Here is a 15,430-nt window from a genome sequence, read left to right as displayed (position 1 = left end):
TGACGGTTTGTAAATAATCGAGTCTGCACCAGACAATCCAGTGATTGACATCATGAGCATCGATCCACGGAATTGGGATACATTGACAAGGCATCAACCTAGTCAGCGAGTCTGATCCCGATCCCGTTAGTCGCCTCTTACGACAAGCATAGTCGCTTAGTCGCCTTTTACGGCAAGCATGGGTTCCCGAAGACCTATTCTAGCCCGGATATACTACTACTACTACTACTACTACGATTAATCTTCAAGATATACAGAAACATACAGGCAAAAGGAAAGGACTATGCTACTATCTTCCGGTGGACTTTTCTGAAGCCTTTGATATTGTAAGACATGATAATTTGCTTGCAAGCCTGAAAGATGTTGAAATTTGTGGCATGCTATATGTATTGACACTGATGTGCATTTGTGAGGAATTAAAATGATTCAGTGAGTTACTTTTCTTGAAACTCGGCAAGGATGTATTCTGAGTCCACAAATATTCATTATATTCATAAACTATTACAGATAAATGAAAGATCGGAGAGGAAGAGGAGATCTTTTTGTCAAAGGATTTAAAAGATATTTTCTGGAGATATCTCCTCTGTTTCAGACACCCCTTTCCATAAATTAAACTACAAAAGAAAATAAAAGCTTTGGGATTTTTTTGCTCCAATACTGGTATAACAGTATATTTGAAAAAGACTAAAGTTATGGTATTTAGAAAAGGAGGAAAATTTAAAACTTACTAAAATAAGACATATAATTGTGAAAATATTGAGGTTGTTTCATTCTATAGAGGGGGCACGGATGGCCAAGTTGTCTGAGGCACCGCGTTTCGCTGTGCAGAGTTGCGTCCCTTGGGCACACAAGAAACCTATGATTGTGGGTTCGAATCCCGGTTCGCCCCGATTATGTTTCTAGGTTTGTCAACACTCTATCCGTGCTCGTGGGTTTCACCGAAGTGGTAAACGTCTGAGACCTGCATCACTTCGGGCTTTTCTCCCATATTAAGCTGACACGCCGTGATATAACTTTTATATATACTGTTAAAAGCAGTGTTAAACCCAACCCACTCACTCACTCACTCATTCACTCATTCTATAGATATCTTGGTATAATGTTTGCAACTCAATTGATTTGGCTCAAACTTGTCTAGCTGCTCAGAGTATTAACCGACAACCTTTATTCACACCACGTGACCACCCGCGGTGGTACATGAAAAGGTCCAATGTATTATTTATTTTTGCTTACAGGCATAATCTAGCAATTGCTGAAGTACAATAAACCCAATGTATCTATCTTCCACCAAAATGACTGTTCAGGAATACGATGAACTTCGATAATTTCTTGATAACAGATATTCGTTTGGTGTCCATTAGTTTAGCAAACTTAAAGATATTTGGCCAATCTAATATTATGTATCGATCAAAATGGCTCGTTATTGACAACGGAACAGGTAGTGGAATTCGTCACCAAGTGCATTTGTATCACACAGTGTGCATAACCAATCTTCATGAGGTATACCTGTCCATCTACCCGTCTCTATTGGCAGTTTATGCTGACATGTACGGGAGGAAAGTGAGGGTTGAGAAATATTTCGAGGCAGTAGTAATCTATTTTCAAATGATGGATATTCTTTAAGATACTTGTAGTAGTTCCCTATTGAAGAGTTGACGACACCACCTCTCCATGACTGGTCAAACTGAAGACGGAGGGTATTATAATATAAAAAAGAGAAATCGCGCGGACAAAGTTTTCCTACGGACGGGCGGGCGGGCAGACAGACAGACGGACAGACGGACGGACGGAACCTTGGTATAACTATATACCCCGACCAAAAGGTCGGGGGTATAATAAGATGTACGCTTTGCTATAATCATCAAGGGAATCAAATATATATCCAAGACCACATATATGAATTATACTTTTGATATGATTAAGCCATAGAAAGGGGGTGTCGTTTATATTATTGTGATTAATCATAAACTTCAACAAAAAGACGTGATGTTATTTTAATGTTGTGAAGGCTGACTCAGCTTGCGTCCGAGTTCGCCATTTCCCATGAAGTTTGGCGCGGACCGTCTTATACCTGCAGCTAGTTTTAAGAATCTTTGATGTACCCTCTCGGTTTATTTCGGTGTTATGAAAGCCCCATATTTCAGTACCATAGAGTAAGATGGCAACAATTGTATCAAACGTTACGGTAAGGCAATCCAGGGGTAAATGTAAATTTCTGGCACGTTTTAACAGGCCCATTGTAGCTCGCATGCCAATTTCAGCAATGCATTTAACAGATGTAATCATTTTTCTATTTCGGTTTGTTGGTTGGTTGGTTTGTTGTTTAACTCCGCACTCAGCAATATTCCAGCTATATGAGTCTGGACCAGACAATCCAATGATTAATATCACGAGCATCGATCCACGAAATTGGGATCAATGATATGCATCAACCAAGTCAGCGAGGCTGACCACCTGATTCCGTTAGCCGCCTCTTACGACAAGCATGGTCGCCTTTTACCGCAAGCATGGGTTGCTGAAGACCTATCCTATCCCGGATCTTCACAGGTCTAAGAAATGTAAGTGAACTGAGATTGTTGGACAATATAGAGATTAAAAGCAGATAATAGAATAAAACACTTAGAAATGGGACAAGATTAATTACATTTTTTTACAATAACGAACTGTAAGTGATTTAATCAACAAGATTCGCGGTGAAATATAGTTAGAGTTCGGATAAGCATAGCTAAGATTTGGAGTGGGTGTGGGGGAAGAGCACTTGTTTTGAATATATGAAAAGTTTATAAAACTCCTAATGCGCCAATTTCAATATAAAAGCCATGTCTTCACAGTCATCAAACAATCGAACCTGCGAGCACTGATCCGCCTGCTTACAGACACAAAACCAGTCATAAACGCAAAGGGAGGAAAACCAACGCCCCGCATCAAACCTCATGGCTTCTACTACTCAAACTGAGACACACAACCAACAAATCAGTCAGGCAGAGAATACGACAGCTCATGGTAAACGAAAGGCTCAGATCACAAACAGATTTGTAGAGTCCATTGCCATTTCCAAAATACTAAAATACGAAGGAGCAAAGACACAGTTCAAAATAGGGTATGCCGTGAAACCCATTGAGCACTTATCTAAACAACCATGGACTTGCTTTTATAGTGGAACACAAAGAGCCTTTAGGAGCCACGGCAACGAACCAAAGGCACTCGTCAAGAACAGGTGATAAATCGCAGGTCATTCATATACAGGAGACTAAACTCAACGAGAAAGCCAAATGCACACTACCTGGGTACACCCAATATAGAAAAGACAGAAAACGACTTATGCCTAGCAACAAGGGAGGGGGACTAACCATCCATGCCCACGACAGCTGTATCTCTAAAAAATATGGAATCAAACGAAGGAAACCTTGAAACCCAAAGTAATCTCCTAAATTGGAAAATGACAATGAGTGAGTGAGTGAGTTGGGTTTAACGCCGCTTTTAACAGTATTCCTGTTATATCATGGCGTGTTAGCTTAATGTGGGAGGAAAGCCCGAATTGATACATGTCTCAGTCAGACGTTTACCACTTCGGTGAAACTCACGAGCACGGGTATGGTGCTGACAAACCTAGAAACATAATCGGGGCGGATACAAGGATGGGGGGGGGGGGGGGTGGGGGGGGGGGGGGGGGGGGGGGGGGGGGGGGGGGGGGTGGGGGGGGGGGCATCTCCCCCCCCCTTTTTATTTCGAAAAAAAATCTTTATTTCTGCATAAATTACCACCAAAGACAATAAATAGATCTTAATTGTGCACCTCCCTTCTCAAAAAAGCTGTATCCGCGAATCGCGGCGCCTTATACGACTTGGCCACCCGTGCCCCCGGCAAATGACAATGAATTGCGTATAGCTAACGAATACCACAGGTTACCCATGGAATTTTAGGAACAGCTAACGAGGGCAGCTCAAGAAGTAGGCAAATATTGGATAATCCTTGGTGACTTTAATGCCCACAGTCCTTCACGGGAAGACAGGAATGATTCTTGCTAATACGGCAAAATCGTAGAGAAATGAGTTGAAGACGACAATCTCACAACTCGAAAACAACGGCATTCACACACGTTATGACCATGTTCACAACACATGGAGTTCAATTGCCACCGACGACCTCCCTGCACATTGCCCATGGCAAGTCCATGATGACATTAGGTGAAGCGACCACCTTCCTATACTCACTAACATAGGTAGCCCACCACAATCAGAGGAACAGCCCAAATGGCACTATGCATAGGCATTGGCCTAAATTCAGGAAGGTGTATCATTAAAATCCTCAGAAATTTTCTGATGAGTTAGTTTAACGTAGCTTTTAACAGTATTCCAGTTATATCACGGCGTGTCACAGCTTAATTTTGGAGGAAAGCCCGAATTGTGGCGCCTTAGACGACTGTTCCCCCCCCCCCCCCCCCCGTTTCTATGTAGATTCTTACACTGTTATCAAGCTGCAGAGGTATATAGGCATTGCATGTTGTGGCAAGCAGCAGATTAACATCGACAACAATGGTAATAGATAACAAGCAGATGATTGGATAAAGCCACGTGTACAGCACGAACAGCAAATAGCACACGGGCATGGAACCCAGATATACAGTAAGGATAAGGACTGAAGGGATTATACAGTTGTGGCAAGCTGATTGGATCCTAATTAAATGAGGAGTGCTGTAGTCGACAGTGTCTCTGGAAGCAAACTTCAGAGACAACTTCCTGCTAGACAGGTCGCTATCAGTTTAAATAGGGAACAATCAATCTGATCCTATGGCACTGGACAATGGCACGCCACAAGGTAGCATTATAAGCCCAACCCTGTTTAACATCACGATCGATGATCTTTTTCATCATATCAACTCTCCTACCCAAACTTCGCGGATGACGGAGCGATATGGGTAAAACACAGAGATATTTCACAACCAAGTGAAAAAACTGTGGGGGTTCTATTAAAACGCAAGGGGAAAGATGCTGTGATACCCCGTCTCTCCATAAAAGGCAAACGAATCATATTCGATAAATCCGCAACATGTCTAGGGGTGATCCTTGATCAACACCTGCCTTGGCGCAAACAAAGAATATATGGAAAACACATGTCGAAAAGACCTGAACGAATTAAGAGGTAATTTCAGGCACAACTTGGGGCATATCGAGGGACACTCAGCTGGACCTCTACAAATCACTTATCAGATCAAAAGCTGACTATGGTTGTGAGGCCTTTCACGCAGCATCAAATACTGTCTTTAGCCGCCTCGACACAATATACTGAACCGCAAAAGAAACGTAACCATGGATAGATATATGAGAAACCTTATTTGTCCAAACACTTTAAACATGCTTTGAGACATATTAAAAAGGTGAAACTTGGCAAAACTGATCATCAAGGTGGAAATTAAAGTGTCAAATGATCTCAAAGTATAACACAACACTATTCTCTGAGAAAATGGCATCACAAGTCAGTATCTCGTGTGTCCGCCATGTGCATTGATGACTTCCGTGCAACGTCGATACATGGAATGGATGAGGCGGTTGATGAAGGCCATGGGCACTTGAGCCCACACTCTGAGGAACGCCTGACGCAGTTCAGCTGCAGTTATCGGCCTTGGTCGGACGTCATTCAGCCGTCTTTGAGTCTCGTCCCACGGGTGCTCAATGGGATTTACATCGGGACTGAGGGCAGGCCACTGCATGGTTCTAATGCCATTCTGGTGGAGGAAGTCTCTTGTTGCTCTCGCAGTGTGGGCACAGGCGTTATCATGCTGAAACTCGTGGTTGCGGCGACGTGCCAAATGAGGTATGGCGTGTGGTCTCAAGACTTGATCAATGTACCGAGCTGCTGTGACACCATTGCCTCTCCCTGGACCGATGTTCTGGAAGACCACAGGCCGACCCACAGTGCAAGACCAATTTCCACCCCACACCATGATGGTCGGACCACCCCATGAGTCTCTCTCAATAACACAAGCATCCGAATAACGTTTCCCACGGCGTAGCCCGACTCTCTCTCTTCCATCTGCTGTTGAGATACAGTAACGGCTTTCGTCTGAGAAGAGGACTCTTCTCCACTGCTGGTGGCGCCAATGCTGGTTCTGTGTTGCCCACTGAAGACGGTCCCGGCAAAGACGTGGTGTCAGAATGGGTCCTCGGTGTGGCCTGTGACAGTGGAGGTGTCTGCTCGTCAATCGTCGACGCACGGTGTCCGCACTAATGTGTCGCTGGTGTGTTCCCATGGTCTGTCGAGCAGTTTCCGCAGCAGTAACAAAGCGGTCTTGAAGATGCTGTCGTACAATCTGACGATCCTGACGTCGGGTGGTGACCCTTGGTCTTCCACTCCCTGGTCGGTCATCTGTAGTGTTGGTGGTCTGGTACCGTTGCTGGAGCCTGTATATGGTCCTTACGTGGACTTGAAATGCATTGGCTATTTGCGGGACGGTTTGTCCTGATTGCAATCGTCCTAGGGCTTGGTGTCGCTGATTTCTTGTCAATCTTTGCACGTGGTAGCAATTCAAAAACGAATGAATGTTATCCGATCTGGGTGGATTTGTATAGGGCAAGAAATGATGGAACGCATGTGCATTTCAATTTGCACGGAACTCACGTGCATCGGATTACCATGGCCGTTGTCGTGATGCGTTTGGGCGATCGGTTTTATTGTCATCTGCTTTGTTTTTTTATCATCAAATTTCATTTTTCCGGACAAGGTAATGTTAAATTTTTGAAACTTTGACAAAAATTACCTAGATAATTAAATGACAACTTTTCATGCAATGTTACCAGGGGTGACGTTTCTTTTGCGGTTCAGTATATATAACATGAAGAATACATTGCTACCTCCATAAGTCGTTATAGCGCTCAAGCATTACTCTTTTGAACGCTTATTGTTAACGCAGCGTCTTATATGCCTGATCAAACAGCGACGAGTTGTCTTTCGCATTCACAGAATGAATAAACCGTGACGTTAATCAAAAGTCCCCTAGAGTTTACTTTCGCGCATGCATGATCGCTCCTCCACACATAGTCCGAATGCGCATGAAAAAGCAATATTTAGCGATCGTGCAGATCTCTAATTTCCGAGAGGACGCGCGAGTAATCAAGAAGCAGTAGCGTTACAGTTGATAAGGACGAAGACGCTAACTGTGACCCCTTGAGGGTCGTTCAATCAGAGATCGTTCAATCGGGTTGTAGTCAAAACGGCCTCAAAACTGAAAAGTCAAAACGGCCACAAAAAAAGTCAAAATGGCCAAAACAAAAAAGTCAAATCGGCCACAACAAAAAGTATACATCTTAGATGTTGTTATACACTCTAAATGAGTATCCGATGTATGCATGTTCTGTTATTATCTTCCAGTAGAGTTCACGTGCTGTTTTAGCAATATTCAAGCAATATCACGGCGGGGGACACCAGAAATGGGCTTCACTCATTGTATCCATGTCGGGATCCCGACCCCGGGTCTTCGGCGTGACGAGCGAACACTTTAACCACTAGGCTACCCGACCGCCCCGATCTGATCAATGAACTGTTATACAATGTATAGAATATTTACTGTGTGGACGTTTAGACTTTTTTTCTGTGGCCGTTCTGAGGCCGTTCGGGGGCACGGGTGGCCCAGTCGTCTAAGGCGCCGCGATTCGCTGTGCAGAGTTGCGTCCCTTGGGCACGCCAGAAACCTATAATTGTGGGTTCGAATCCCGGTTCGCCCCGATTATGTTTCTAGGTTTGTCAGCACCATACCCGTGCTCGTGGGTTTCACTGAAGTGGTAAACGTCTGAGACCTGCATCACTTCGGGCTTTCCTCCCAAACTAAGCTGACACGCCGTAATATGACTGGAATACTGTTAAAAGCGGCGTTAAACCCAACTCATTCACTCATTCTGAGGCCGTTCTCAGCCGCTCCCGTTCAATCGATTTAAGATAGCATTTACGGTCATGCGAAAAATCCAACTACATTGTCGGGTCGTGAAACTTACCTCAACGAGTTAGAGTTTGGGTGAACCTACGTTTGGGTTTGAACGTTACATTAAGTTCACAGTTGTTATGGTTGCTTCGTGAAAAGCGACGTAAATCTTAACAAATGCCTTAGGTTCACATTGTACACCGTCGGCGTGGATCTTTGTGTTCATCATAGCAATCTCTGGTTTACATGTCAGGATAAGAATCAATTATTTACAGGCCTTCTTGGAGTACCTTGGTGTACCGCGGTGTTAAGCAAAAGTTCACTCAACGGTCAGTCTTTATTAATTTGGTGTACACTACCTCTATGCGGCTCAGTCAATAAATGATTATCTCCATACCGCATTCTAAATGGCATTGTGTGTTCATAGCTTTGTTCCTCCGTTCCGTGTTTGGGTGAATCTATTGAATAGGTTCAGGATATTCGCTGTGCAATCAACCATGCACTCTGTTGTTAGAAGCCGTAGGTGTTTTTGAAGGATATCCTATATTTATGACATAAAAAGCAGTTTGTTTTCTCACATGGACATGCAGACATGTAATTAATTTCTAAAATGAACTATGTTAATGATTAATAGATAGGCCAAGAACAACGGTTTCAGCAGGAAATTCATTGTCGTTACTGCGGTAGATGTTAGCCGTTGCTATCAGCAGAGCAGGTTGTAGGTCAACAACAACCCATGAACACAACATGCTTAGAGGTAGGAGTACGTAGGTGACACGGACGCTGACGATGACGCTATTCCGGAAGGTGACAAAGAGGATTACCAGAAAACCTTTCTCAAGTGAGTGTATATGTGCTTGGGTTCTGATCGTTGTATTGGTACATGTAAGACCGAGTAGGCGGTCAGCAGCGTTATCTGTTCACACTGCACGCCATTGGAGTTGACGAATTATTGACCCACTTTTATTATCTGCATTGACGCGGCGTCTTCTTCTCAGGTGAACAGCGTCTAATGCTTAGCAACAACGCCGTAGAATAAACAGTCTAGAATACCTTCCACAGCAGATTCTATCGGGCGTAAAAGGTAAAATAACGATGAAAATTATATGAACAGAGCTCTGAAAATCCGTGATGTTTCCATGTGTTTGCTGGAAGGGTTAGCACGTCATGCGCTAACGGTAGCATCCGCTACTCACACGATACTGGTATTTCAGAATCCTGAGTCTACATGTAGAGTTGCTCTCATAACACAGAATCTAATGATGATGGGTTCGCCCCAAACACTCATTTTGTTCCCAGGCCATTACCGACCAGTTCCACCAAAGTAGTAAACATGTAAACAAGAGCTGCTACGCTTCCCTCTCATCAAGCTGACACACTGTGTCATAACCCGAATACTGTTCAAAGCAGCGTTCACCTCACTCAAAGTTTCGGCCAAATACTTCTCCAGTTGGGATAGTACTGAAACCTGGAAAGTTTTGCATCATTAAATTATTGCGAGTGGGTAACAATAGCCTTTACTGTGTCTGTCAAGTTTTGCTACACCATGCCGATGAGATTATTACAGATGAAAGTTTTTTGCACAGGTTATTTTCTATGAGACGGGAGCAGCGCGATAACATGGTTGCTCAGTGTCAGTCAATGGTGTAGTAGTTGACACGGAAGGTTGGAGTAGCGTGTTCCAGTTGTTTTTATTATTAAAGGCTGGCTTGAGGAAGTGTTTAATTGACAACTCGGTATTCGTTTCAGTTTCAGTTTCATTTTTGATAATATAAAACGATATCAACATGACGGTTGACAGGGTCAACGGTTCTTTTTAATTAACTTACATAGACATACAATATATGCGGACATATGTCTTATATCCTTTAGCCTATTGGGTTATACAGTTCTACAGAGTTTAAAAATATTTGTCCACGAGTAGCATTTTTTGGAATAAACAGAATTCTTTGTTGGAGTAGAGCTTCGCATCAGAAAAGATAGTGAAACTCATCTCCCACTGAAAGTGAATTACAGAGTTGACAAAGTCGTTCTTCTGTAAGGAAGTTTACGATGTGTGGCAGATAAGTGAACTTTCCTTATTGGACCATTGACACTGGATCAACTCGCAAAACTTTCAAGATTTACAGTTTTAGTAGTTTATTCAAGAAGAATTTAGGCCATCGGCCTATATTTACAATGGCGGTTCATTATCACATAAACATAACACTGTTAGTCTGTAGTTGACAAGGCACATCATGTACACTAGACACTATTGGGAAAGATTTACAGTTAGTTAGTTATCATGTATGGAAGCCACACAGCTTTCTTTCTGTACAAGTGGTTCGTGGATACCTACATATGATTTCAAGTTGACAAATCCATCAGTAGTCTTCATGCAATCCTACACGTTTCTGACCCGAGAACATCCGGGGTAGAACAGGTCTTCAGCAACCCATGCCTACCGTGAAAGGCGACTATACTTGTCGTAAGAGGCGACTTACCAGATCGGTTGGTCAGGCTCGCTGACTTGGTTGATGCATGTCATCGTATCCCAATGGATCGATGCTCATGGTGTCAATCACTGGATTGTCTTGTCCGGACTCGATTATTTACAGACCGCCGTCATGTAGCTGAAATATTGCTGAGTGCGGCGTTAAACAAAAAACAAACAAAACAAAACGTTTCTTGTGTTGAAGCAAACATGTTATACCTTGTTTTTTTAAGTTATCATTACCATGTTTGTATAAAGTGGATGTGCATCACTTCCGTGTTTTGTCCTTCACTCTTTCTCTAGTGCTTGTGACGGGTAACACCGGTGGGGCAGGATACGCTCACCTTTTCTCGAACACCTGGTGTCAGCACTGTTTGATAGGGATTCAAACACACATGCTCATAATATAGTCGGAATCGTACAACCGACTTTGCTTTTAGCAGAGATTTCTATTGAATATGGAAAGGATTTTGTCGCTTTTATTTAAAAGGAAGAAGGTGTGTACAAACTATAGCCTTTACTCGGTCATTAACAAGTGATTGATCAGGACATAACTCACCGTCTGTGTTGTTCCAGGTCTTGGCATCCTGCTCTGTTCTTCCCTCGTTGTTTTCGTGGGGAAAGGCCTCCTTAAACCTTCATATGTATGTAAGTATCATTTATCATATAATGCCAATAATAATACATTATACACAACCGGATTTCCTGTCATCTAAGTTAATATTAACCCATGAAACGATTGTGACTCGGCCGGGGATCGATCACCCGACCTTCCGCTTTCCGGGCGACGTTCTACCACTAAACCACGGAGGCTGTACACAAATTTTGAAATACTGAAATGCTCATAGAGAAAAAGTATCCTTCAGTAACCTAAGATATAAAATAATAATTAAATCGACTTTCAAGATTTAACCTTTATATTTTCTAAAAGTACATGTAGATTCAATGTTTCTATATGTCCCTTGAGAAGATGAACATTTGTCATTTGACATATGTTATTTACAGGTGAAAAATTGACTTGCCTTTGCATGTGTTTGTGATGGGTGCCACAGCAGGGGCAGCATACGCTCACCTATTTGCGAACACCTGGTATCATCCCTATTTGATAGTGATTCATAAACACATGCTCATGATATAGTGGGAATCGTACAGTCGAGCCTGCTCTATGCAAAGATTTGAATTGGACGTGGAAAGTTTTGTCGCTTTATTTATTATTGTGAATATTCGCCATTTCTGCAGCGGCGAATACTTGTAACCAGTGGCACAACCATGATTATTTTACCATTCACTTGAAATTTGATTGGCTGAGACTATTCTACCATTTCCAATCATATATTATGACCTGTGTGCCCTTGTCTAGTCCTGCACCATGACCGTGGAATATATTTATTTTATGAAGAAATAATAATCTAGAAATGCATACAAAAGCAAGTCTAGCCAGCTCAAGCTAGCTCTATTCCACTCTGAAATCAGCATAGGGAATTTTTCTTTATTTTTAGAGTCAAGAAGGATATTGTGTAATATAAGATTTCAGAGACTAAATGTTAGTCTAGCCCTTGGCCTGAACACACTCATGATGATGTAAATATGATTAAGGTACTACTGACTTTGTGTAACCAGACAACAATGAAATCATCAAAAGGCCAATAATAATCAATCATATGAAATATTGGCATTTTGAAATTATCAGTTTCCTTTGTAAATGCTAAGAAACAAGAAGGTTTATATTGGCAGTCGTCGGAAGAGAAGTTCGAGACAACCAAGTTGAAGGTGTCATTTAATAAAATTCATAGATGATCTTTTGTCCGTTTATATGATAAATACATCTACATATATCAGAGTTTGTGACGTTTTGCTTTAATAGGAACAGTTGGATGCCTCGTTCCAGGCCAGAGTTTGTATTTGATAGTTCAGAAATAGATAGAAAACCATGGTGAAAGAATTTAGAATGCTGATCTCTCCTTACTCAGTTACTTAATTAATTGCGATCAGTTGTCCCAGTGTGGACACTGTGACTTCATCCATTCCCAGTGTGGACACTGTGTTCAATGAGTCGTAGGCAGGTCGGTGCCCACACTGGGAGGTTACCAATTATTTGTATGCTGATCGATTCAAACTAATCGTGTAAAATTGAATAACGATAATAAAATTACAATCGTCCTCTTAGCTTATATTATGTTTATTTTCTCTGCCATACCCATGATACTTCCACTTTTACGAAGTGGATAAATGTATATCTGTGGTATCCTTAAAGATTTGGACCAGAGCAGACATGCGTAAGACCAGAGATCATAACCCGCACAAAACAAGGTGTGTGGTAAGATAGATTCGTCCTCGAGACCGATGGACAACTAAAAATGTACTTCTTTTGTTACAGATGAATACATCGACTTGTCTCATCTTGCAAATATACCTGAAGCAATAGAACCAGGTAAGTGTTCTATATCCAACTGCTTTAACTAAACATTTTTTGAAGTAACTTTTATTCTTCAAATCTTCATCATCGTTAATTTGTTGGAATTCCAACTTGTTGATAGTTTGCATCTACATTAATAAATACCCCCTTCATACCAATATTCATAATAATCATAATAATGAATAAAAGAGATAAAACCCATAATCATAAAAAAATCACTGTTGAAGCATAGTCCAATGAACGATTACGACCTTTACATAAGAGAGTAAGAGAACGTTTCCCGAGCATATGTTTACTCCTTCAGGTAAATGACTGCTTACTTACTTACTTACTTACTTTGGAGATTTAACGTGCGCTTTCCGACTGATGCGTATTTCGCACACGGGCCCGGCCAGGCCATTTTATGTGTTTCCGAAAGGGGCGAGGGTGGTCTGTGCAACCCAAGAGGGGGCTTTAGGGGTTGCTTATATATAATTTGGGAATTTTGAGATTTGGAATAGATGCCGATGGGGTTGGGGAGGAGAACTAAGGGAGCTTGGCATGGTGGATGTTTGTTTGTTTATGTGATTTTGATTTGGTAGGTAATTAGGGCTCCAAGCCGAAAGGCTGTAGAGCCCTATTGTAATCGTTCGATTTATTATTATTATTAGGGCTCCAAGCCGAAAGGCTGTAGAGCCCTATTGTAATCGTTCGATTTATTATTATTATTATTATTATTATTATTAGGGCTCCAAGCCGAAAGGCTGTAGAGCCCTATTGTAATCGTTCGATTTATTATTATTATTATTATTATTATTAGGGCTCCAAGCCGAAAGGCTGTAGAGCCCTATTGTAATCGTTCGATTTATTATTATTATTATTATTATTATTATTATTTATTATTATTATTATTATTTATTATTCCGCCGATTTTTGTACCTGCCCTAGCAAAATAACCACTAGCTCGATTTTGTTCAAATTTTGTGTGTGTTTGTAGACCATTGGGTACTAGTGCCCGCCAAAAAGCCAAGGCCGTAGGCCCAAAGGCCAAGGGCAGATAACTGAAAAACAAGTATTTTTTGACGATATATTTTGCCCTGTTGCTCCACAACCGTTTGTCCGTTTACTTTCAAACCTTGCATGTATCTACTGCTTCAGTTGCTTGATAATTTTTGTTCTTTGACTTTGGTCATTGATCACGTGGTTTGGCAGCCATATTGGATTCAAGGTTTTGCCAGGGTTTTTTGGGCACCTGTCTTCAAATACTATCTCCTCTGAATCCACTGCATGAAATGATTTCAAACTTTCTGAGAATTGTCTCCATACAGAACACAACAAATAAGCATAGCCATTTTTCGATATCTTTTGTAGTTGTGGCCATATTGGATTTTGATTTTGATCATTTTTTTCACCGAAATTTTACTTTTAAGATCATAGCTTGTAAGGTTCTTGACAGAAACTATTGAAAGTTTGCAGGAAACTTTGAAACTATATGCAGCTCATTTTGTCCTGGGTTGCATACTGAAAGCACCACTGCTTGGTGTGGTATTATTTGATTTAAGTAAAAAAATCAGACTTGAGTACAAATACTGAAGGAAGCGCCTCATAAATCTACTATAAACCCCCATTCACTGGCTTTGCAGATACCCTCGCGTTCTCCACAGCCTTGTTCAATATTATGTGTACTACCCTTGACGACCAGAATTGGCCTTTTTCAACCTATACTTGTCTCAAGAGGCAATTATGCTTGTCACAGGAGGCGACTAATCGGATCGGGTGGTCAGACTCGCTTCAGACTTGATTCTTCATTTCTCAATTGCCAATTGCTAGGGTACCTTATTTTTGACAGCGTTGTTTAAAGCAAACTATTTGCGGATTAGGATATGGTCGAGGTCGGAAATTGGTTTAGTACACTCTGGGAAACTGTGGCACACGTAAATTTGGTAGCGGTAATGTCCTTCAAACCGTGACTATCTTTTGACGGAGTTGGTACAAGCAAACTATATGCGGATTCGAACATGGTCGAAGTCAAACATGGGTTAAGAACACACTGGGACACATGTGGTGATGTCTCACAAGCGGTTCATTACATTTGATGGCGTTGGTACAAGCAAACCATTTGGGGATTCGAACATGGTCGAAGTCAAACATGGGTTAAGAACACACTGGGACACGTGTGGTGATGTCTCACAAGCGGTTTATTACATTTGATGGCGTTGGTACAACCAAACCATTTTGGGATTCGAACATGATCGAAGTCAAACATGGGTTAAGATCACACTGGGACACGTGTGGTGATGTCTCACAAACGGTTCATTACATTTGATGGCGTTGGTACAAGCAAACCATATGCGGATTAAAACATCCTGGGACACCCAGGTCAATTTAGTAGTGGTGATGTCTCACAAGAGGTTCTTTACATTTGACGGCGTTGGTACAGGTAAACCCTTTGAGGATTCGAATAAATGAACGAGGTGGGGAACAGGTTTAGCACTTTATCTCAGCAATGCGACAGGAACCCGGGGCCCGGACGAACGCAGAACGCTAATCCGTTTGACTGGAGCCCAACTGACAAAGAAGTTACGGCCTGTTAAAGTGTCACCGAGCCGAAAGGCTGAAGAGTCCCAGTGTTAGCGTTTGATTTAAT

General features: G+C 41.9%; 1 protein-coding gene across 2 annotated transcripts in view; it reads left to right on the top strand.

The window, feature by feature from the left end:
• Nucleotides 1–8,645: 8,645 nt before the first annotated feature.
• The window catches only part of LOC139474382 (uncharacterized), a 97,118-nt gene continuing 90,333 nt past the window's right edge, over nucleotides 8,646–15,430 (top strand). For both annotated transcript variants that reach the window (XM_071257369.1, XM_071257368.1), the window contains exons 1-3: nucleotides 8,646–8,756; nucleotides 10,965–11,036; nucleotides 12,766–12,819. In XM_071257369.1, the coding sequence (XP_071113470.1) occupies nucleotides 8,705–8,756; nucleotides 10,965–11,036; nucleotides 12,766–12,819 (178 nt within the window). In that variant the 5' untranslated portion in view covers nucleotides 8,646–8,704. The remainder of the gene's footprint in view (nucleotides 8,757–10,964; nucleotides 11,037–12,765; nucleotides 12,820–15,430) is intronic.

Source organism: Haliotis cracherodii, unplaced genomic scaffold (assembly GCF_022045235.1).
Source record: "Haliotis cracherodii isolate W230 unplaced genomic scaffold, xgHalCrac1.p SCAF_3, whole genome shotgun sequence".
Lineage (NCBI taxonomy): Eukaryota > Metazoa > Mollusca > Gastropoda > Lepetellida > Haliotidae > Haliotis > Haliotis cracherodii.
Note: the sequence above shows the minus strand (reverse complement) of the source record. Positions and strands in the feature narration are given on the sequence as shown.